Source organism: Heterodontus francisci, chromosome 29 (assembly GCF_036365525.1).
Source record: "Heterodontus francisci isolate sHetFra1 chromosome 29, sHetFra1.hap1, whole genome shotgun sequence".
Taxonomy (NCBI): Eukaryota; Metazoa; Chordata; class Chondrichthyes; order Heterodontiformes; family Heterodontidae; genus Heterodontus; species Heterodontus francisci.
The window spans coordinates 12,687,762-12,712,971 of NC_090399.1; the positions used below are offsets into that span (position 1 = coordinate 12,687,762).

A 25,210-nucleotide genomic window follows, 5' to 3' on the forward strand; every position below is an offset into this window, starting at 1 on the left:
GATGCTTTCCGTGTCAGACCTGTGCCCAGATATAAACCTCTCATATTGTTCACGGAGAGACCGTTTCTGTGGGGTCCAATGTATGCAGGGATGGGATGAAATGATTATGGGGAAAAATCTAGTTTTCTGCTCGGTACAGCCTTCACACTGCGAATTCTGGAATTCAACAATTAGCAGTATTAGAGACCAGACAGCTGAAAGCAGTGTGAATGGAAATAACCTTCCAGTACTACAAGTGTTCAGAGTTATAACCTCTTGTTGGGTATTGTAGCGGAGTTTTACTCTGTGTACACTGCTTTCATCAGCTGTGTCAAAGTTCTGTGTCTTGTTCAAACCCGACCTGTGTCACAATCCCTTACTTCTGTCACCACCAGTGTTTTCCCACCTCTGCTGTTACCTCACCTCCATTGCGGCACAGTGGCGCAGTGGTTAGCACCGCAGCCTCACAGCTCCAGGGACCCGGGTTCAATTCTGGGTACTGCCTGTGCGGAGTTTGCAGGTTCTCCCTGTGTCTGCGTGGGTTTTCTCCGGGTGCTCCGGTTTCCTCCCACATGCCAAAGACTTGCAGGTTGATAGGTAAATTGGCCATTATAAATTGCCCCTAGTATAGGTAGGTGGTAGGGAAATATAGGGACAGGTGGGGATGTGATAGGAATATGGGATTAATGTAGGATTAGTATAAATGGGTGGTTGATGGTTGGCACAGACTCGGTGGGCCGAAGGGCCTGTTTCAGTGCTGTATCTCTAAATAAAAAAAAACTTGCTTTTATGCAGCTACTTCATGATCTCAGGATGTCCCAAAAGGCTTTGCAGCCAATTAAGTACTTCTGAAATGCAGTAATTGCTGGAGTGTAGGAAACATGGCAATCACTTTGGTGCACAGCAAGCTCACACAGGCAGCATTGAGAGATATTGGCCTGGCCGTCTGTTTTAATGATGTTAGATGAGGGACAAATATTAACCAGGACACCGGGGAGAACTCCCCTGCCATTTGTCCAATTGGATGCTGTTATATCTGCCTGCGAGGGCTAACATGTCCTCGGTTTAACATTTCTTCCAAACACGGTGCCTCCACCAGTGCAAAATTCCCTCAGTACTGCACTGGGGTGTCGGCCTATGTTCTGAATTCTGTGGGGTGGGACTTGAACCCACGACCGTCTGAATCAGAGGTGAATGTAATCCCCACTGATGCACAGCTGACGCCAGTAAGTAACTTGTAGGGAAAATCAATCAGCTCAGTTTAGAGTGGACGCTGAACCTGTAACCTGACAGTATTAGAACGGTTACACTCTTGTCTTTAACGAACAAGTTGTAGGAGAAGCGTGATAAACACATGCCTTTTTGAAGGAAATGATTTGACCTGTGAACTGAGTCCAATCAAGCACCTGCTCCATTCTTCCGCAGGTAACAGTGCGGCAGCGAGCAAAACCGAGGAAGAGGCTACGCAGCCATTCACCTTTCAGTCTCCAAAATTCAGCAAAGACACATTCAACAGTAAGGTTTGGACAGATGTGCCCGTGGTGGCGCTTGTTACTTAGAGCTGAAAGATTCTTTCCTGTTGGACCTGAGCCCAGATATGATCCTCCTGAATTGCTCATAGAGAGACCGTTGGATGTTTCTGTGGGGTCTGGTGAATGCAGGGTTGGGATGAAATGATTATGGAGAAAAATCTCATTTTCCACTGGGTACATTTTGTAATTCCACACCAAGCCGGCAGTCTTAGGGGCATTATAGATGAGTGCAGCATAAATAGAAATAACCCTGCAATGCTACAACGTATTTACAGTACAGAAACAGGTCATTTGGCTTGAAGGATCCATGCAGGTGTCTGTGCTCCTCAGGCTCCCACCTCTCTTAATCTAATCCAGTTATTATGTCCTATTCCTTTCTCCCTAATGTACTTATCTAGCTTCCCTTTAAAAGCTTATTCTGTTCATTTCAACCACTCCATCTGGTATTGAATTCCACATTCTCACCACTCTCTGGGTAAAAACTTTTCTCCTGAATTCCTTATTAGTGACTATCTCATATTTCTGACCCCTAGTTTAGGCCTCACCTGCAAGTGGAAACAGCTTCTCTACATTTACCTATCATACAATTGATTCATCAATGGCCTTCATCATAAGGTCAAAGGTGGGAATGTTTGCTGATTGGTTCTGAACATTGCACATTTGCGACTCCTTAGATACTGAGGTAGTTTGTGTCCATATGCAGCAAGACCTGGACAGCATTCAGGCTTGGGCTGATAGGCAAGTTACATTCGTGCCACATAAGCACCAGGCAATGACCACCTCCAACAAGAGAGAATCCAACTATCTCCCCTTGACAATTACCATTGCTGAATCCCCCACTGTCGACATTCTGGGGGTTGCCGTTGACAAGAAACTGAATTGGATCAGCCATATAAGTACTGTGGCTACAAGAGCAGGTCAGAGGCAGAGGGAATTTTGCGGCGAGTAACTCACCTGTCCACCATCTACAAGGCACAAGTCAGGAGTTTGATGAAATACTCTGCACTTGCCTGTATGGGTGCAGATCCAACAACACTGTAGAAGCTTGACACCATCCGGAACAAAGCAGCCTGCTTGATTGGCATCCCATCCACCACCTTCAACATTCACTCCTTCCACCACTGACACACAGTGGCAGCAGTGTGTACCATTTGCAAGATGCACTGCAGCAACTCACCAAGGCTCCTTCGCCAGCACCTTCCAAACCCGTGACCTCTACCACCTAGAAGGACAAGGATAGCAGACGCATGGGAACATCACCACCTGCAAGTTCCCCTCCAAGTCATACACCATCCTGACTTGGAACTGTATCGCTGTTCCTTCACTGTCACTGGGTCAAAATCCTGGAACTCCCTTCCTAACAGCACTGTGGGTGTACCTACCCCACATAGACTACAGCGGTTCAAGAAGGCAGCTCACCACCACCTTCTCAAGGGTAATTAGGGATGGGCAATAAATGCTGACCTAACCAGCAATGCCCACATCCTGTGAAAGAATTTAAAAAAAAAATTCATAATCTTGAAGACCTCTATCAGGTCACCCTCAGTCATGGTCAGAGGCAAGAGCCCCAGCATTTTCAATCTTTCCTGATTAGTATCATTCTAGTAAATCTTTTTAAACCTTCTCCAGTGCCTCTATATCTTTTTTTATAATATGGAGACCAGAACTGAGCACAAATGTGGTCCAATCAAGATTTTATTACAAATAACCAAAGTTCCATACAAGTGCTCAATGTTATAGCCTTTTGGGGAGTTTTGCTCAGCATCTAACCCATAGTGTCTACAGCTTTCATCAACTGTGTCCTAACACCCGAACTGTCATCACAATTCCTTACTTCTATCTCCACAGTGTTTTCCACCTCTGCTGTTAACTCGCCTCCATTGCAAAAGAAAAATACAACTTTATTTTTATATAGACATCCCAAAACACTTTACAGTAAAGTACTTCTGAAATGGAGTCACTGCTGTAATGTAGGAAATACAACAGCCAATTTGTGCATAGCAAGGTCCTACAAACAATATTGAGATAATGACCAGATAATCTGTTTTTAGTAATGTTTGTGAGGGATCAATATTGGCCATGACAATGGGGAGAACTCTTAGCTGTTATTGAAACTTGGCTTTGAGAGGAGCAGAAATAGCAGCTTAACGTTCCTGGCTACAGAATTTTCAGGATAGATAGAGAGGGAGGTAAAAAAGGTGAGGTATCAATATTAACTAAACGAACAATTACAGCCGTGACAAGGGATGATATGTTAGAGGGATCATCAAGTGAGGCTATATGGGTTGAACTCAGGAGCAAAAGGTGTAATCGCACTGCTGGGAGTGTACTACAGACATCCCAACAGTCCGAAGGGGATAGAAGAGTAAACTTGTAGGCAAATTTCTGACAAATGCAAAAACAATAAGGCAGTAATAGTGGGGAATTTCAGTTACCCTAATATTAACTGGGATACAGTCAGTGTAAAAGGTACAGAGGGCACAGAATTCCTAAATTGCATTAAGGAGAACTTTTTTTTGCCAGTATGTGGAAAGCCCAACAAGAATGGGGGAAATTCTGGATTTAGTTTTAGGGAATGAAGCTGGGTAGGTGGAAGAAGTATCAGTGAGAGAGTACTCTTGTGGTAGTGATCATAATTCAGTTAGATTTAGCATAGTTACAGAAAAGGATAAAGATAAAATAGGAATACAGGTTCTAAATTCGGGCTAGGGCACTTTTACAAGGCTGAGAAAGCAATTTAGCAACAATGGACTAGAAACAGCTACTTGAAGGTAAATCAGTGTCTGAGCAATGGGAGGTATTCAGGAAGTGATTTGGGGGTTCAGGGTAAACATCTTCCCACAAAGAGAGAGCCAAATCTAGAGCCTCATGATGCATAGATGGTAAGATAAGGCAAAAAAAGGGTAGGTTGTGTCAGACACTGAGAGCTTAATACTGTAGAAAACCTAGAAGAGTACAGAAAGTGTAGGGGAGAAATTAGGAAAACAGAGGGCATGAAAAATACTGGCAAGTAAAATCAAGGAAAATCCAAAGATGTTTTGGAAGTACATAAAGAGCAAGAGGATAACTAAGGAAAGAGTAGGACCTATTAGGGACCAAAAAAGGTAACCTATGTGTGGAGGCAGAGGATCTTGGTAAAGTTCATAATGAATACTTTGCATATACCTTCACAAAAGAGGGGGCCGATGATGACATCCTAATTAAGGAGGAAGGGTATGAAATATTGGATGGGATACACATTGTAAGAGAGGAAACATTCAAGGGTTTGATGTCTTTGAAAGTAGATAAATCGCCAGGCCCGGATGAAATATATCCCAGGTTGTTAAAAGAAGAAAGGAAGGAAATTGCGAAGGTTCTGACCATCATATTTCAGTCCTCCTTGGAGTGGTGCCAGAGGATTGGAGGACTGCCAACATTGTACCATTGTTTAAGAAAGAAGGAATAATCCGAGTAATTATAGGACAGTTTGCTTAACTTCGGTTGTGGGCAAATTATTGGAATCAATTCTGAGGGACAGTATAAAGCTTCATTTAGAGAGGCTTAGATTAATCAAAGAAAGTCAGCATGGATTTGTCAAGGGAAGGTCGTGTCTGACTAACTTCATTGAATTTTTTGAGAAGGTGACAAGTAGGGTTGGAGGGCAGTGCAGTGGATGTTGTCTACGTGGATTTTAGAAAGACTTTTGACAAAATCCCACATGGCAGACTGGTCAAAAAATAAAAGCCTTTGGGATCCACGGGAGTGTGGCAAATTGGATCCAAAACTGGCTCAGCGGCAGGAAGTAAAGGGTAATGGTTGACTGGTGGTTTTGCAACTGGAAGGCTGTTACCAAGGCTCAGTACTTGGTCCCTTGCTTCTTGCAATTTATATATTTTCACCCAGAGGCTGGTAGGGACCTGGGACTCACTGCCAGAAAGGGTGGTAGAAGCAGAAACTCACACCACACATAAAAAAGTACTTGGATGTCTACTTGAAGAGCCTTGACCTGCAGGGTTATGGACCTCGTGCGGGAAGGTGACATTAGGCTGAGTTGCTGTTCGTCAAATGTGATGGGCTCAGTGGCCTCCTGTGTGGTAAATTTTCTATGATTCATCTGCTCCTCTTCTTGGGTCTAAAGGGATCAAATGGTATGGGGTGAAAGCAGGAGCAGGTGACTGAGTTGGATGATCAGCCATGATCATAATGAATGGCGAAGCAGGCTCTAAGGGCTGAATGGCCTACTCCTGCTCCTATTTTCTAAGTTTCTATGAAAGAGTGCCACAGGATCCTCTGAGTCCTCTGAATCCATCTGAGAGGGCAGACAGGGCTTTGATTTGACGCCTCATTCGAAAATAGCCCCTCCGACAGTCCATTGCAGTACTGAGGGAGTGCTGCACTATCTGCCTCGATTTATGTGCGCAAGTCTCTGGAGTGCAGCCTGAAAACCGTGTGCATTTTAGAAGAATCACACACTTGCTCTGTTCTTCCACAGGTAACACTGCGGCAGCGAACAATACAGAGGAAGAGGCCACACAGCCATTCATCTTTCAGTCTCCAACATTCAGCAAAGACACTTTCAAAAGTAAGATTCAGACAAATGTACCCATGGTGGAGTTTGTGATTTTGAGCTGAGAGATGCTTTCAGTGTCAGATCTGGGCCTCTTGTATTGGTAATGGGAGACCGTTGGATGTTAGAGTCATACAGCACAGAAACAGGCCCTTCGACCCATCATGTCTGTGCCGGCCATCAAGCACCTACCTATTCTAATCCCATTTTCCAGCACTTGGCCCGTAGCCTTGTATGCTATGGCATTTCAAGTGCTCATCTAAATACTTCATCAATGTTGTGATGGTTCCTGCCTCTACCACCTCTTCAGGCAGTGCGTTCCAGATTCCAACCACCCTCTGGATGAAAAAAGTTTTCCTCAAATCCCCTCTAAACCTCCTGCCCCTTACCTTAAATCTATGCCCTGGGTTATTGACCCTCTGTTAAGGGAAAAAGTTTCTTCCTATCTAATCTATCAATGCCCCTCATAATTTTGTACACCTCAATCATATCCCCCTTCAGCCTTCTCTGCTCCAAGGAAAACAATCCTAGCCTTTTCAGTCTCTCATCATAGCTGAAACGCTCCAGCCCAGGCAACATCCTGGTGAATCTCCTCTGCACCCTCTCCAGTGCAATCAATCCTTCCTATAGTGTGGTGCTCAGAACAGCACACAATACTCCAGCTGTGGCCTAACTAGCGTTTTATACAGCTCCATCATAACCTCCCTGCTCTTATATTCTGTGCCTCGGCTAATAAAGGCAATTATCCCATATGCTTTCCTAACCACCTTATCTACCTGTGCTGCTGCCTTCAGTGATCTATGGATAAGTACACCAAGGTCCCTCTGACCTTCTGTACTTCCTAAGATTCTACAATCCATTGTATATTCCCTTGCCTTGTTAGTCCTCCCAAAATGCATCACCTCACACTTCTCAGGATTAAATTTCATTTGCCACTGCTCCGCCCGTCTTATCATCCCATCTATATCGTCCTATAATCTAAGGCTTCCCTCCTCACTATTTACAACACCACCAATTTTCATGTCATCCGCGAACTTACTGATCATGCCTCCTATATTCACATCTAAATCATTAATGTACACTACAAACAGCAAGGGTCCCAGCACCGATCCTTGCGGTGCACCACTGGTCACAGGCCTCCACTCGCAGAAACAACCCTCAACCATCACCCTCTGCTTCCTGTCACTAAGCCAATTTTGGATCCAATTTGCCAAATTGCCCTGGATCCCAGGGCTCTTACCTTCTTAACCAATCTCCCATGCGGGACCTTATCAAAAGCCTTACTGAAGTCCATGCAGACTAAATCAACTGCTTTACCCTCATTTACACATCTAATTACCTCCTCGAAAAATTCAATCAAGTTAGTTAGACACGATCTCCCCCTGACAAAGCCACGCTGACTATCTCTGATTAATCTTTTCCAATAGTTTTCTGACCACTGGTGTTAGACTCACTGGCCTGTAATTACCTGGTTTATCCTTGCTACCCTTCTTGAATAATGGTACCACATTCGCTGTCCTCCAGTCCTCTGGTACCTCTCCTGTGGCCAGAGAGGATTTGAAAATTTGTGTCAGGGCCCCTGCTATCTCCTCCCTTGCCTCACATAACAGCCTGGGATATATCCCATCTGTTTCTATGGGGTTTGATGCATGCAGGGCTGGAATGAAATGGTTATGGCACAAAATCTTGTTTCCCTTGGGTACAACCTTCAGAATTTGGCATCTGTAATTCAGCACCAAATTGGCAATATTAGGAACATGATATGATATTAGGGACAAGATAGATGAATACAGCAGGAATGGAAATAATCCTGTAGTACTGTAAAGTATTTACAGCACAGAAACCAGTCATTTAGTCCTGAAGGTGTTTATGCACCACATGAACCTGCTCTCACCTCTCTTCATCTCACCCATCAATATTTCTTTATATTCTTTCCTCCCTCTTGCACTTAAAAAGCTTCTCCTTAAATGCATTTATTCTATTTTTCTCCACCTCTGCACCCCGAGTTCCACATTCCTACCACTCTGTACAAAGCCGTTTCTCCTGAATTCCCCCAGTTCTAGTCTTGCCCACAAGTGGAAACATCTTCTCTACTTCTACCCCATCAAACTCTTTCATAATCTAGAAAACCTCTCTCAGGTCTTTGTTCTAGAGAAAAGAGCCCCAACCTTTTCAATCTTTCCTGATAGTTGTAACCTCTCAGTTCTAGTATCATTCTTCTCAGTTGTTTTTGCATCTTCTCCAGTGCCTCTGAAATATGGAGACCAGAACTGTGCACAGTACTCCAAGTGCCGTCGAACCATGGTTCATTACAAATGTTAAACTTTCTACACTACTGCTCTGCTCAGAGTTATAGCCTCTTATTGGGTATTTGTAAGAGAGTTTTACTCAGCATCTAACCCATGGTTAACACAGTTGATGAAAGCTGTGTACAAGTTCTTTGTCGTGTTCAAACCCGATACCCATATGTCACCACAATCCCTGACTTCTGTTGCCACAGTGTTTTCCACCTCTGCTGTTCCCTCATCTCCATTGGGAAAAAAAAACAACTCTTTATTTGTACAGCATTTTTTGTGACATCCTAAAACACTTCGCAGCCAATGAAGTACTTTTGAAATATGTTCACTGTAATGTAGGAAATGCGACAACTAACTTGTGCACAGCAAGGTGCTACAACAGCAATGGGATAATAATCAGATAATCTGTTTATACTGATGTTTATGAGAAATAAATAATGCCTCAGGATACTAGGGGGAACTCCCCTGCTTTTCTCTGAAATAACATTTCATCAAAATATAGCACCTCTGGTAGTGCACCACTCCCTTAGTACCTCACTCGGATATCCGCCTAGATTACATTCTCAAGTGTACGGAGCGGGACTTGAACCCACGACTACCTGACTCAGAGACGAGAGCGTTACCCACCGAGCCATGGCTGACACTGACTTTCTCTACAAGATACTTACAATCAGCTCAGTTTAGAGTGAGCAGTGAAGCTGTAAGCTGATTGTGTTAGAACTGTTGAAGTCTTGTCTTTAGCAACTGAGCTGTAGGATAAGCCGGGAAACTGTGCATATTTTAGAAGGAAATAATTTGACATGCGAGCCTAGTCCAATCACACACCTGCTCTGTTCCTCCACAGGCAACACTGCGGCAGCAAGCAATACAGAGGAAGAGGCCACACAGCCATTCACCTTTCAGTCTGCAACTTTTGGCAAAGACACTTTCAAAAGTAAGATTCAGACAAATGTACGCATGACGGAGTTTGTGATTTTTGAGCTGAGAGATGCTTTGAGTGTCTGACCTGGGCCAGATACAAACCTCTTTTATTGCTTACAGAGAGACAGTTGGATGCAGGGATGGGATGAAATGATTATGGGGGAAAGTCTCGTTTTCCACTTGTTACAACCTTCACAGTGTGGATTCTGTATTTCAATGCCAAATTTGCAATATTAGAGGCAAGATAGATGAGTGCAGCATGAATGGAAATAACTTTCCATTAATATAGCCTTTTGTTGGGTATTTGTACGGGCGTTTTACCGAGCATCTAACCCACAGTGTACACAGCTTTCATCGATTGTGTCAAAGTTCTGTGACTTGTCAAAGTGAACAGTCTAACCATCTCCACAATCCCTTTCCAAAGGGAACTGGATAGTTATCTGATGATAAATTTGCAGGACTATGGGGGAAAAGGAAGTAACTAAGTTACTCTTGCAGAGAGCTAGCATGGACACAATGGCTGAATGGCCTCTGTTTGTGCTGTAACTATTCCATAATTCTTCTGCTCCATCTCCGCAGTGTTGTCCACCTTTGCCGTTGCCTCCCCTCCATTGCAGGACAAAGAAGAGAACTGACATTCATGTGGCTTCTTTCATGACACCAGGACATCCCAAGGTGCTTTATAGCCAATTCATTATTTTTGTCTTGTTGACACTTATCCTGTTGGCAAACAGCTAATTTGTGCATAGCAAGGTGCTGCAAACAGCAATGAGATAAATGATCTGCTAACATCTATTTGGTGGTCTACACACTTGTTATCCAGAGTCTTGTCTAAAATTATGTCTTTGCCCAGCTCTGACCTTCATCTCACACTAACTCCAACTTCCCCAAGGTTCTGCTGTCCGCATACAGTCCTGCACTGAGTGCCACTCGTTAATCACAACTGCCCTTACTGACCTCCACTGGCACGCTGTTCCCCAAAGCACTCAAATTAAAATCCAGTTCTCCTTTGAAAACACATCCAGGGACTCTCCCTGCCCTATTTTTGCAGTCTTTTCCTAGCCTACACCATCTAATGCTGCAGTTCTGGCCTCCTCTGTGTATCTTTCCTCTCTCTACCACCTGATCTCTTATTCAACATTGGTGGCAGAACTTTCAGCTATCCCAGCTTTGCTGTTTTGAACTCTCTGCCTGACCCTTTATGCCTTGCTGCTCCTCCTCAAAGCTTGTTTTTGATCACTCCTTCAGTACTATCTACATTACAATAATGGCTACTGTTCAAAAGTATTTCATTGGCTGTAGAGCGCCTTGGGCGTTCTAAGAATGTGAAAGGTGCAGTGGGAATGTAAATTCTTCTTTCAGTGATTAGCTAATTCAGCATAGAACAGGGATTAAATCTCGTGATAGAGGATAGTGATAACCTTCAAGATGGCACAGATTGGCTGGTGGAATGGGCAGACAAGTGGCAGATGAAATTTAATGCAGAAAAGTGTGAAGTGATTCATTTTGGAAGGAAGAACAAGGAGAGGCAATATAAATTGAAGGGCACCATTCTAAATGGAGTGCAGGAGCAGAGGGACCTGCGGTTTTATGTGCACAAATCATTGAAGGTTGCAGGATAGGTTGAGAAAGCGGTTATACAGTCATTCATGGTACAGAAGGAGATTTCTGAATAGAGGCATAGAGTATACAAACACAGAAGTTATGATAAACCTGTATAAAACACTGGTTCAGCCTCAACTAGAGTATTGTGTCCAGTTTTGGGCACTACACCTTTGGAAGGATGTTAAGGCATTGGAGAGGGTGCAGAAAAGATTCACGAGAATGGTTCCAGGGCGAGGAACATCAGTTACTTGGATAGATTGGAGAAGCTGAGTCTGTTCTCCTTGGAGGAGAGAAGATTAAGAGGAGATTTGATAGAGGTGTTCAAAATCATGAGGGGTCTGGACAGAGTAGATAGGGAGGACCTGTTCCCATTGGCGGAAGGATCCGGAACCAGAGGACGCCGATTTAAGATGATTGGTAAAAGAAGCAATGGCGACCTGAGGAAAAGCTTTTTCATGCAGCGAGTGGTTAGGATCTGGAATGCACTGCCTGAGAGTGTGGTGAAGGCAGGTTCAATCGAGGCCTTTAGAAGAAAACTTGGATAATCATCTGAAGAGAGAAAATTTGCAGGGCTACAGGTAAAAGGTGGGGGAGTGGGACTAGGTGAGTTGCTCGTGCAGACATGGACGCGATGGGCCGAATGGCCTCCTTCTGTGCTGTAACCATTTTATGATTCTATAGTTTTGCCAACTGGGCCATTAGGAAGTCTCAGATTCAAAAACAATAGTGTGTGTTCTTTTTAAACTGGGCTGCCTGTGACCCCTGTTCCTTTGTAAATCACTGGAGTTGTGACTGGAGATCGGACCCCTGTTCAGTTTTCTTTTCTTCCTGTTGGCTGGGCAGCTTCTCCCGCTCAGTGACAGATCTGACGACACTGACAGGATCGGCAGCTTGTCATTTGACGAACTGTTGGAGGCAGTGGCCTCGTGGTAATGTCACTGGACTAGTAATCCAGAGCCCAGACTAATGCTGTGGAGTCATGGGTTCGAATTCTCACAGCAGATGGTGAAATTTCAATTCAATTAATAAATCTGGAATTAAAAGCTAGTCTAATGGTGACCACGCAACCATTGTCGATTGTTGTAAAAATCCATCTGGTTCACTAATGTCCTTTTAAGGAAGGAAATCGACCGCCCTTACTTGGTCTGGCCTGCATGTGACTCCAAGCCCACAGCAATGTGGTTGACTTTTAACTGCCCTCTGAAATGGCCAAGCAAGCTACTCAGTTCAAGGGCAATTAAGCCTGGGCAATAAATGCTGGCCTAGCCAGCGATGCCCACATCCCACAAACGAATTAAAAAAAAAAACTATTGTAGCAACTTCTGTAACAACAAAACCCTTTCTTAAAGTAGCAATTGATGGAATCATGGAATAATGCAGCACTGAAATAAGCCATTTGGCCCATCTGTCTGTGCCAGCTTTTTGAAAGAACAGTCCAATTAGTCCTATTGCCCCACGCACCCCCACCCCCGAACCCCCCCAGCACCTCCCTGCTCTTTGCCCATAGCCCTGCAGATTTATTCCTTTCAAGTATTTATCCAACTCTTTTGAATGTTGCCATTGAATTTATTTCCTCCATCCTTTCAGGAGTGCATTCCAGATCATCATAACTCACTGTGTGTTTAAAAAAAAGTCTCCTCATCATTTCTTTAATTTGTTCGAAGGATGTGGGCATCGCTGGCAAGGCCAATATTTATTGCTCTAACCCTAATTGCCCTTTAGATGGTGGTGGTGAGCCACCTCACCCCTGCCCGATTGTGGTTCTGTTTGCCAGTTCCTTAAATCTATGTCCTCTGGTTTTGGGCACTTCTACCACTGGAAACAAATTCTCCTTATTTATTCGATCAAAACCCTTCATGATTTTGAATAGCTCTATCAAATCTCCTCTTAACCTTCTCAGCTCCATGGAGAGCAACCCCAGCTTCTCCAGTCTCTCCACATAATTGAAGTCCCTCATCCCTGGTACCATTCTGCTCAATCTCTCTCTTTCTGCACCCTCTCTATGGCCTTGACATCCTTAACTGCAAATTTGTGGTGGGTGAATCACAGGTAGAGGAATGCAAGCAGGAGTTTAAGTATATACTTTATAAATATGTATCATATCTTTCATGGCCATTTGATTGATCATTGATTGATTCAACATTTAAATGATTTTAGAGGATCTTGCATATAATTTCAGTTCCACCCCAAAGTATTTTAGTTTTAAATGAAACAAACCCTTGATTTTATTTTCGACCCAATATGGATGGTGTACTGTTACCGAATGGATTTTGATCATAAAGCTTGAGGGGACTTCTTACTCGACAGCACCACAAGAAGGCAGTTTAGAGCAACTGTTTTTTTTTTTGTTAAATTCGTATTCATTTGGGATGAACAAACCGTGCTGGAAATACTCAGCAGGTCACGTAGTGTCTGTGTGGTGGAGAAACAGAGTTAACATTTCCTTTTGTCTGACCTGGAAGAAGTTAGAAATTTAACAGTTTATAAGCAAGCACAGAGCCAAGGGGAGGGCGGGGGAGAGAGGATAGAACAAAAGGGAAGGTTTGTGATGAGGTGGAAGACAGGTGGGATTAAATGGCAAAAGGGATGATGGTGTAAGGCAAAAAGGAAGTGGTAATGGAACAAATAAAGAAGCAGAAGATTGGCCCAAAGGAGGTGTAAATGGCTACAGCAGAACCACTACCAGCACTGATTTCTCAAGTGTGGTGTTCTGGTGCTTAGTTATACTGTATAGGACTGGGAAAGTTCCATTTCTTAGTTCCTGGCCCGTGCTGTGCCAACTGGCCGCCTCCTCCTCTCAGGTGCCACTGGGTTCACTCAAGTTGCCCAAGGCTGTGGAGGCTTGAAGAGTGGCGCTGAATAATAAGTAGCAGAGGATGGCCAGAGCTTATGGAACTGTGGCCTGGATAACAGAATGAGCAGAAAAAAATCTCCTTCAGTTTCTCTGCCATGTGCACCTGTGTAATGCTCTTGTCACCCCTCCTAACCACCACGAACCATATTGACAGTTGTAAAATTGAAGATATGTTCCTGTATTTCCTAGCTATTTAAAATCAAGTGCCAATGAGGTTGGGGGAGTGTGGGGGGGGGGGGGGGGTGGGGGGAGGCGGTGCGGAAATTTTGAAGGTTAATAGCTGTTTTTTTTAATGGTTTTCTGCCATTGTTTTTTGTGTGAAATATGAGCTGTACAGCTCCCAAGCTCAATTCCTGACCTGTCTTGATCAACGTTTCCTGTAATTTTTCATTGCACTGCGCAGTCCCTTTAAGGTTGCTGCACAGCCACACATGTGTGCATATTAAGAGGAACGTTGAAGTTGTGCACCACTTTGTTGCACTGTACAGCATGTTCTGGATATGCTGCGTGGCTGCGCACCCATGTACCTTGGAGGAAAAATCTCCCTCGAGTTATCTGGCATCTGCTGGGCTGGCAGTGGAGGGGATTCCAATTTTCCATAGTGTCAGTGGGCTAGGAAGGAAAAAGAAGGGACTTTCAGTTCTACATTGCCTTTCATGGCCTCAGGATTTGTGGTTGTGAGAAGTATGATATAAATGCTGGTTCTTCCTTTCCTTTTGTTACAACCAGGTGAGAAAGAGGTCGAGGGTTCCCTTTCAGCCTTCATCTGGTCTTACTGTAACAGGGTTTAATTTTAAACACGCTGTTTTTAGCTTCCCCCTTGGTGAATCCTTGTTCACCACTTTCCAGTTATAAGATAAAGAAACTAGCACAAATAGGCTTTCTTAGGTTTAAAGAAGAAAAGTGAAATTTTATTAAACTTTAAACTTAAACTCTAATTCGGTTAACACCTACACGATGCCCCACGCTAGCAGGCATATGTGATACACACATGCAGACAGGGACAGAAACGAGCAGAAGAAATAAAGTGGAAACATTTGCGGCAATATCTGAAGAGTTTTTGTAACGGGTCTTCGAGCTCACTGAAGAGTCCTTGCTTGTAGGTAGATCTTGCTTTTCATTGGGGCCCAGTATTCTTCTTAAACCTTGTTCACTGTAGGAAACTTTTCTTTTGTGGGGTTCATGTGTCTTCAGTGGGCTTTTGGAGTTCCATGAGAAAGGGATGGGAGCAGACAGGAGAGGCAATGGCAAGCCAGTCAGGAGAGGTCTTTTCCATCCAGGAGCAAACAGCTTTTTGATCTCTCTCAGTTCAAAAAAGCACAACTCAGAAAAAAACCCAGACTGCCAAGCAGGTTAGTCATTTGACCAACCGTTCCACCCACGTCTGTTTGTGGATTGTAATGAGCAGGGGATAGCTCTTTTCTTCCCAAACATTGTTAATATGACAAAATATCTTTCCAGCCAGGGGCCTGACAACCCCTTGTGGCAGGCCTTATCATCTTCCCAGCAACAATTTTAAATTTAATGTCCATGTGGTGAAATTAATGTGCCTCATTCTTGGCAGGTGGGGGCCTGCATGACATTTTCTTAAAAACCACATTTATTTTAAAAAGATGTACATTAATGGCTGCTAAGATTTAAAATGGCTACATGATTTTTGAAGATTCAAGAGGAAGACAAGAACATTGGCCTGTTTCACAAGAATTTGAACATTGGTTCATTATTGTACGAGAGTTACTGATTAAGTGCATTCAGTAGGGGTTGAGGCAGTTAGATTTATTGCTGAAAAAAAGATTTTCATCTTGCACTCACCAGGACAGACACAAGAATGCCAAATTTCAAATGGAGCAACAAGATTTCTCCTTTTGTGCTGCTGTTCTTTTTATTATTATACATCCATGTAAAATCAGTCAAGCTTGGGGAATAATGATAAAGGCTGATCCTCTTCTACACTAATTTCAATGCCTTGCTTTATTTTCTTTCCTTTTCCAGAGCCATTTACTTCTGGTTTTGATCAAGGGAATCAACTTGGAAAAGCTAAGGGTAAGCAAGAGATTCGGAATGGTCTTCCAAACTGTACTGAACAGTAATGTACTTACGCAATGCACGGTATTAGTGCTACGTCACAGAGTGAGTTCAAGTCTGCGATTCTCATGTAGTGAGCTTCAGTTCTTGGCTAAGTAATCATATAGTAGTTAATAACAGTCTCATGGCAAAGTCTGTGCAGTTCTGTCTTGGGAATTTGTCATAGTCAGGTCCTGATGTTGGAGGGGTTTGAGTAGAGGTTGGGGAATCTTTCCTGTGGGATATCATTCCTGGGTGTTTTCAGTCAGCATCTTTCCGCCAGTTATCGATCCGTGCTTCCCTCACATGCTGAATGGTACTTTATCCTGGAAAGGATGAATAAAATCTCATTTCTATAGCGCCTCCTTTCCTCAGGGTGTTCCACAGTGCTTCACTGGGTGGGGAAGTACTTTTGAAGGATGGACACTTTTGTAATGTAGGAAGCCAATTTGCACACAGTAAGTTTCCACAAAGGCCAATGAGGTAATGACCAAATAATCTTTTTTTTTTTTAGGTATGTTGATTGAGGGGTAAATATTGGCCAGGATACCGGGGATAGCTTCCCTGCTGTTCTTCAGAATAATGCCATGGGATCTTTTACATCCACCCGAGAGGGCAGGCGGGGCCTTGGTTTAATATCTCTTCTGAAAGACAGCACCCCTGATAGTGCAGCACTCTCCCAGAACTGCACTGGGAGTGCATGCCTTAATTATGTGCTCAATATGCTTAATGAGTATGTTCGAATAATGCTTATGTTACTGGGCTAGTAATCCAGAGGCCTGTCAAATGATCCAGAGACATGAGTTCAAATCCTCCCATGGCAGCTGGGGAGTTTGAATTTAGTTAACGAAATAAATCTGGAAGAATAAAGAGCCCATATCGGTAATGGGGACCATGAAATTACCAGATTGTCGTAAAAACCTACCTGGTTCACTGATGTCCTCGAGGGAAGGAAATCTGCTGTCCTTACCCGGTCTGGCAGACATGTGGACTCTAGACCCACAGCAATGCGGTTGACTCTTAACTGCCCTCTGAAATGGGCTAGCACATCATTCAGTAAGGGCAATTAGGGATAGGCAATAAATGCTGACCTTGCACCAACGCCTGCATCCCCTGATTGAAGAGTTAAAAAAAGAAGTCTCTGGAGTAGGATTCGAACCCATGAGCTTCTGGTATGGAGGGGAGAGTGCTAGCCACTGATTCATGGCTGGCACCTGTAATTTAATTTGTAGAGGAAGTCAAGCAGCTCAGTTTAGAGCGAGCAGGGAACCAGTAACCTGAATGCATTGGAACAGTTGTTCCCTTGGCTTTAGCAACCGAGCTGTGAGAGAAGCTGAAAACTGTGCACATTTTAGAAGGAGGTGATGGACCAAGTCCAATCATGCGCTTTCTCTGCTCTTCCACAGCTAACACTGCAGCAGCGAGCAGCACAGAGGAAGAGGCCACGCAGCCATTCATGGCTGATGCTGTTACTCTGAGTCCTGTTGCAGCTGCACCTCAGCAGTGGGATCTTTCAGAGTCCGACCAGGAAGAGCCTGCAGCATCTAATCATGAAGACCAGTGGGCCGGCGAGGAGACCCAGCCCTTCTGCTTTCAGGACCAGGCCGCTGAGTCGACAGTGGAAGCTGAAGAAGCTGAAGACACCATCCCCATCTTACGCGCTGAGGATTGCCTGGCTCCCACATCTCAAGACCCACCAAAGACCAGGAGGAGGAGTCTGACCGAAGACACGCCTGAAGAGGAGAGCAGCATGGATCCTGCAGCAGCAACAGACCAGGTGGAGGCTGCTAAAGGCCAGGGGAGAGGCCGCAGCCAGCAAGTGAATGAAGAGGTGAACTCCTTGGCTGCAGCAGATCAGCAACCAGCTGAGGCCAGCGGGGAGGTGAATGGAGAGGCTTCAGGAGACACTAAGACGGCACCGGTGCAAGAGACTGGACATCCACCGTCAAACAGTGACAAAGAAGCGGCTGGTCCTGACACAGAGGCACTCAGTAGCCAAAACCTGGCCCCAAATGCAGCCCCGAGCCGGACAAAGAGCAGGCGGGGCAGAAGGAGACCAAGTGCTGTGGAAGCGGAGACAAGTGGTGGGTGCCGGGACCATCTGGCCATCCCCAGAGAGAAAAGCCAGCAGGAGAAGTCGAGATCCACGGGGGCCGGTGAGCCACGGGACAGAGATTCCTGCGAGGATGCCCAGCGTCTGTGCCGAAATGCCCCAGAGCCAAGCAGCGAGGCAGCAGGCGAAGTTGCTGCCGTTCCAGTGAGCGTGACACAGGCTGGGCCGAGGAGAGGCAGAGGCAGGCCGAAATCTGTCTCCATGTCCACAACGGACAACGACCGCTGCCCCCCGGAGGAGGAAAGCCCCCAGGTTCCTGTCGTCAGAGGCCGTAGACGCAAGGGAAGATCTGTAGCAGCACCGGAGAGTCGGGCTGAGAATGTCGAAGACACTCCCCAAACCGATGGTTCATCACAACGACGCCCAGCAGGCAGAGGCAAGCGAAGATCTGTAGCAGCGCCGGAGAATCGGGCTGAGAGTGTTGCCGACGCTCCCCAAACCGATGGTCCATCACAACGACGCCCAGCAGGCAGAGGCAAGCGAAGATCTGTAGCAGCGCCAGAGAGTCGGGCTGAGAGTGTTGAGGACGCTCCCCAAACCGATGGTCCATCACAACGACGCCCAGCAGGCAGAGGCAAGCGAAGATCTGTAGCAGCGCCGGAGAGTCGGGCTGAGAGTGTTGAGGACGCTCCCCAAACCGATGGTCCATCACAACGACGCCCAGCAGGCAGAGGCAAGCGAAGATCTGTAGCAGCGCTGGAAAGTCAGGCCGAGAGTGTTAACGACGCTGCCCAAACCGATGATTCATCACGACGAGGCCCAGCGGGTAGAGCCAAGCGGAAGTCTGTGGCTGAGCCGGAAAGTCAGGCTGAGAGTGTTAACGACGCTGTCCAAACCAATGATTCATCACAACGACGCCAAGCGGGTAGAGCCAAGCGGAAGTCTGTGGCTGAGCCGGAAAGTCAGGCCGAGAGTGTTAACGATGCTGCCCAAATCGATGATTCATCACGACGAGGCCCAGCGGGTAGAGCCAAGCGGAAGTCTGTGGCTGAGCCAGAAAGTCAGGCTGAGTGTGTTAACGACACTGTCCAAACCAATAGTTCATCACAGCGCCCAGCGGGCAAAAGCAGGAGGAAGCAGGTCAGTGACTCTGACATATTATTTACAACACACAAACAGGCCATTCGGTCCAATGGTGTTTCTGCTCCATCTGACCTCCCTCCAACCCTACTTCATCTAACCCCATCAACATATCCTTCCATTTCTTTCTCCCTCAGCTACTTATCTAGTTTCCTCTTAAATACATTTCTGCTATTTGCCTGAACCACTCCATATAGTAGCGAGTTTCACATTGTAACCAAACTGAGTGAAGAAGTTGCTCCTGAATTTCTTATTGGATTTATTGGTGACTGTCATGGCCTCAGTGTGACTGTTAATGTTAAAACACGAGATATGAACTCCCCGGACCAATTTAAAGAATTACAGTACAAGGTTTCACATTTTAAGATGTCTATTATAACAATTAAACTAAAAGAAATCCCCATCAACTAAATAGTACTCTGTAAGTAGCTGATATCCTGAATTACAGGAAAAGGTACTTTCTTCACTTATTAAAACACTTGAAAACCTCACACCACACTTGTATGTTATACAGTCCTCCTTGATGGTGGATTCTTTGCAGTTGAAAGTTCCAAACGCCTTTCAGTTGCAATGGGTTGGATCGGCCAGACCTTTCTCCAAGTCAATGTCCTCTTCGTTGACTTCTTCAAGTTCTTTCAACCTGGACTTCCGTGAGAAAGGTGATCTCAGTTGATCCTGTTGGTCTTTTACTCTCAACTTTCAAAACAGGTTCAAGTCTTCGCAGCCTTTTTCTGTATCAACAGATGTTCCTTCTCTCTGTCCTCTCTGAAGCTGCCACCACTGGTCGTCTTCTGGTCTTCCTTACAGCCTGCTGAAAATCTGTTGAATTTATTCTGGAGTCAAAAGGCAATAGCCATTTGTCTTTTCCAATATGTAAAGTCGCCAACTCTGGCTACAGCAGAGTCACACGGGCTTTCTGTTTCCAGGTGCAAGCAACACCCATTCGTATTTGCATTTTCAGAGTCACTGACTCCTTGTTTACAATCTGAAAGTCTGGGAGGGTGAAACCCATTGTTTTTAAGGTGATATACCCCTGCAGTCTTTGATTTACAAAAGGTCTTTGATCTGGGTTCTTTGTCTTATCTTTAAGCAGAGTTGATGTAAGGTCACCTGACTTCTCTGACTTCATTTTAAACTACATTATGTTTTTAAAAGCTGATTTTTAATCATGCTACGAAGTCCAGTGTTCATAAGTGACTATCTTATATTTATGGCTCCTTAGTCTTCATCCCTCCCACAAGTGGAAATATCAAGCCCTTTCATAATTTTAAAGAAGTTCTATCAGGTCACCTCTCAGCCTTCTCTTTTTTTCTAGAGCAGAAAGCCCCAGCCTATTTAGTCTATTTCAATTTGGTATCATCGTTGTAAATCATCTTTTGCATTTTCCGTATGCTTTTTGTCATATGGAGACTAGAACTGTGCACAGTCATGTAAGTTGGTCTAACCAAGGTTCTGTGTAAGTTTTAATGTAACTTCTGTAAAATACATCTCTTTTATTTTGGCTCATTGAGCAGATGCACTGGTGTGGCAACAGATGGAGCAGTTTATTGGTTCAATCTCTGATCTGGTGAAACCGGTTGAGGTAGAAACATAGCAGCAGGAGTAGGTCATTCAGCCCATCAAGCCTGCTTGGCCATTCAATATGATCATGGCTGATCGTCCACTTCAATGCCTTTTTCCCAAACTATCCCCATATCTCTTTATGTCATTTCTATTTAGAAATCTGTCAATATCTGCTTTAAACATACACAATGACTGAGCTTCCACAGCCCTCTGCGGTAGAGAATTCCAGAGATTTACAACCCTCTGAGAAAAGAATATTCTCCTCATCTCTGTTCCTAAGTGGCTTCCCCCTTATTTTGAAATTGTGTCCCCTGGTTCTAGATTCCCAACCAGGGGTACTCTGTCTATCCCTTTAAGTATTTTGTAGGTGTCAATGCGATCACCTCTCGTTCTTCGAACCTCTAGAGAATACAAGCCCAGTTTCCCCAATCTCTCTTCATAGTACAGTCCTGCCGTCCCGGGAGCAAGTCTGGTGACCTTTCGGTTGCACTACCTCTATGGCAATAATATCCTTCTTAAGGTAAGGGACAAAAACTGTACCCAGTTCTCCAGGTGGGTCTAACCAAGGTTCTGTACAATTGAAGCAAGACTCAGCTACGTCTGTACTCAAATCCTCTTGTGATAAAGGCTAACATTCCAGAAGCCTTCCTAATTGCTTGCTGCACCTGCATGTTAGCTTTCAGTAACTTATTGACAAGGACACCCAGGTCCCTTTGTACATCTACACTTTCTAATCTCTTACCATTTAACAAATACGCTGCACATCTATTCCTCCTACCAAAGTAGATAACCTTACCTTTTCCACATTATATTACATCTGCTACGTTTTTATCCACTCAGTAAGTCTGTCCAAATCCCCTTGAAGCCGCTTCGCATCTTCCTCACAACGCTCATTCCCACCTAGTTTTTTGTCATCCATGAACTTGGAAATATTACATTTGGTCCCCACATCCAAATCATTGATGTATATTGTGAACAGCTGGAGCCCAATCACTGATCCCTGTGGTACCCCACTCGTCACAGCCTGCCAACGCGAGAATGACCCGTTTATTCGTATTCTCTGCTTTCTGCTTGTTAACCAATCTTTAACCCATGCCAGTATATTACTTCCTATCCCATGTGCTTTAATTTTGCTAACCAACCTCCAGTGGGGGACTTTATCAAAAGCCTTCTGAAAATTCAAGTATACTACGTTCATCAACTTCCCTTTATCAATTCTGTTAGTAACATCTTCAGAAAACTGCAACAGGTTTGTCAAACATGATTTCCCATTCATAAATCCATGTTGACTATGCTCAATTAGATCATTATTATCCAAGTGTCCATTTATCACATCCTTTAGAATAAATTCTAACATTTTCTCTAGAACTGATTGTAGGACTAACAGGTCTGTGGTTCCCTGTTTTCTCTCTCCCTCCCTTCTTAAATAGTGTGGTGACATTTGAGACCTTCCAATCTGCAGGAACTGTTCCAGAATCTATGAAATTTTGGAAGATGATCACAAATGCATCCACTATCTCCATAGCTACCTCTTTCAACACTCTGGGATGTAGAATATCAGATCCTGGGTGATCAATTGGCAGATATCAATTCACCAAAATCAGGAAGCAGGAGACAGTTTATGATCCACAACTGTTTTATTCTCAATCCACAGTTCAGTACAAATGCCAGTTTCTATCCTTCCCTTCTGGACTAACTCCCAATCCAGAAGTAACTCTCCTGACTGGGGAAAAACTCAGTCCCTTAAATACAAGCTGCAATGAGCATCACTTGCTCTCTATTAACTCTGAAATAAGTCCTGGTTAATTAAAGGGACCAGCATTTTCAACACCGGGGACTTATCAACCTTCTGCCCCATTAATTTCTCCAATACAACCTCCTTACTAATACTAATTTCCTTCAATTCCTCATTCTCCCTAGTCCCTTGGATCTCTAATTCTGGGAGATTTCTTGTATGTTCCTCAGTGAAGACAGACACAAAGTAATCATTTAGCTTCTCTGCCATTTCTTTTTTCCCCATTATAAATTCTCCTAAGTCTGCCTGTAATGGACTCACGTTTGTCTTAGCCAAACATTTCCTTTTTACGTACTAAACGTGCTATATTTCAGCTAGTGAGGGCAAAATGGAGCAGGTTTCTTGCTCCTGATTCCTTGAGTTTATATAACATGTTTCATGTTCTCAGAGCGTCCCAAAGCGCTTCAAAGACGATGACTTTTATTTTTGTAATATAGTGACTGCGTGGAAGTGAATGGGGCAGCCAGTTTGCACCCCTGTGCTGGCTGACCTACTTGGCTCCTGGTTACACAACACCTCAATTTTTAAAATTGCCATCCTTGTTTTCAAATCCCTCCGTGGCCTCTCGCCTCCCTATCTCTAACCCCCTGCAGACCCAAAACCCTCTGAGTTACCTGCTGTCCTCCAATTCCGGCCTCTTGAGCATCCTGGATTTTTGTCACGCCACCACTGGTGGCTGTGCCTTCAGCTGGAAAGAAGCTAACGTCTGGAATTCTCTCCCTGAACGTCTCCACCTCTTTGTGTCTCTTTCCTCCTTTAAGACACTCCTTATCGACCAAGCTTTTATCCATCTGTTCTAATAGCTCCTTATGGCTCAGTGTCATATTTTGCCCCGAAGACGTACCTTGGGATGTCTTGCTACATTGGAGGCGCTACGTAACTAAAAGCTGTTGTACAGCAAGGTCTCTCAAACAGCAGTAAGGGGAATGGCCAGGAAGCAGGATGCCCTCACTCTAATATCTAACGTGAACGACAGTGCCTTTGACCTTGCAGCACTCCCTCAGTACTGCACTGAGATTCAGGCCTGGATCGTGTGCTGGAGGCCTGGAGTGAGGCTTGAACCTACGACCCACTAACTCGGAGTTGAGGATGTCACCAGCTGAGCAATGGCTGATGCTTGTCAACTGTCTCCTCATTCAGCTGGAAAGTCTATGTTGGTGAGAGCGAGCTCAGGCTCCATTGTGAAGCCAACCCCACTGTTTAAAATATCCTTCCCATAGAAACATAGAAAATTTGGGCCTTCGAGCCTGCTGCGCCATTCATGTTCCGGCTTTCGCCCCATGCCCTTTGCTCCCTTTAGACCCAAGAGCTATTTCTAACTCCTTTTTGAAAACATACAATGTTTTGGCCTCAACTGCTTTCTGTGGTAGCGAATTCCACAGGCTCACCACTCTCTGGGTGAAGAAATTTCTCCTCATCTCAGCCCTGAAAGGTTTACCCCGTATCCTTAGACTATGACCCCTGGTTCTGGACCCCCCACCATCGGGAACATCCTGCATCTACCCTGTCAAGTCCTGTTAGAATTTTATAGGTTTCTATGAGATCCCTCCTCACTCTTCTGAACTCCAGCGAATATAATCCAAACCGACTCAATCTCTCTTCATAAGTCAGTCCCGCCATCCCAGGAATCAGTCTCGTAAAGCTTTGCTGCACTCCCTCTATAGCAAGAACATCCTTCCTCAGATAAGGAGACCAAAACTGCACACAATATTCCAGGTGTGGCCTCACCAAGGCCCTGTATAATTGCAGCAAGACATCCCTGCTCCTGTACTCAAATCCTGTCGCTATGAAGGCCAACATACCATTTGCCTTTTTTAACCGCCTGTTGCACCTGCATGCTTACCTTCAGCGACTGGTGTACAAGAACACCCAGGTCTCGCTGCATATTCCCCTCTCTGTTTATAGCCGTTCAGATAATCTGCCTTCCTGTTTTTGCTACCAAAGTGGATAACCTCATGTTTATCCACATTATACTGCATCTGCCATGCATTAGCCCACTCACTCAACTTGTCCAAATCACCCTGAAGCCTCTCTGCATCCTCCTCACAACTCACCCTCCTACCCATGTTGCCTAGCCTCGAACATGGGCACTCGAGTGCTGTATCAGAAGCCTACAGATACTTTGTGGTAGTGACTTTGAGGAAGGAGGCATGGAAATTGCCAAAAGCCCATAAGAAATGTAGTTAATTGTCTTGTACGCCTGTTGTAGGGGTATGCCATCTGGCTGTGGAAAATGGAGCGTGTAAGCATGAGTAGGGAGAAGGGGAAAAGATACTGTAAAGACAATCTGTCATCCTTGTTTTCCAGTTTGTGAACTTGTGAAAACATTCACTACCCTCCCGCTCCTTGTTTTTAGGAATGTGCGCAGCCTTCTTCACAGGAGACTGGATTATTGTCGGGACAAAAGCGGTGCATCCTGGCCGCTAGTCCATCAGACAGCGAGAAGGAAACCTGCACACCGCCACAAGTTAAAACCCGTCACAGAGCATGCCGGCTGTCCTCTCACTCGTCCTCGGGCTCCCTCCCGGATAGTGGCACTCCACCTAAGGTGAGCAGCAGAGTGCGAATGTTCATGAGGTATTTCTATTAACACACATGGAATTTAGTGTGTCCAGGACATCTGCTGCTGAGAAAGCCTCCTGCCTTTTTCAAAATATAATGTCAGCACATCTCACATGGTGTTTGCTGATGGTGGGGTTGAGGATGTGCAGAATGTGATGCTTGAAAAATCACATCACTGGAGCAAGCATAGCATTACAGGAAGTTAACGTTGTCTGCAGGACTCTTCATGTATTAGTGAGAGGGCATAGACTGTGAGGCTGCAGGGTATCCTGATCAGGTACAGTCCAGCACTATTTAAT

General features: G+C 44.8%; 1 protein-coding gene across 6 annotated transcripts in view; it reads left to right on the plus strand.

Moving 5' to 3' along the window:
• The window catches only part of mdc1 (mediator of DNA damage checkpoint 1), a 66,763-nt gene that overhangs the window by 19,289 nt on the left and 22,264 nt on the right, over positions 1-25,210 (plus strand). For 4 of the 6 annotated variants that reach the window (XM_068009441.1, XM_068009446.1, XM_068009445.1 and 1 more), the window contains 6 exons: positions 1,405-1,494; positions 5,983-6,072; positions 9,199-9,288; positions 15,727-15,777; positions 17,205-18,991; positions 24,706-24,897. In XM_068009441.1, coding sequence (XP_067865542.1) covers positions 1,405-1,494; positions 5,983-6,072; positions 9,199-9,288; positions 15,727-15,777; positions 17,205-18,991; positions 24,706-24,897 — 2,300 coding nt within the window. The remainder of the gene's footprint in view (positions 1-1,404; positions 1,495-5,982; positions 6,073-9,198; positions 9,289-15,726; positions 15,778-17,204; positions 18,992-24,705; positions 24,898-25,210) is intronic. The other 2 variants (XM_068009443.1, XM_068009442.1) reach the window with 2 other exon arrangements.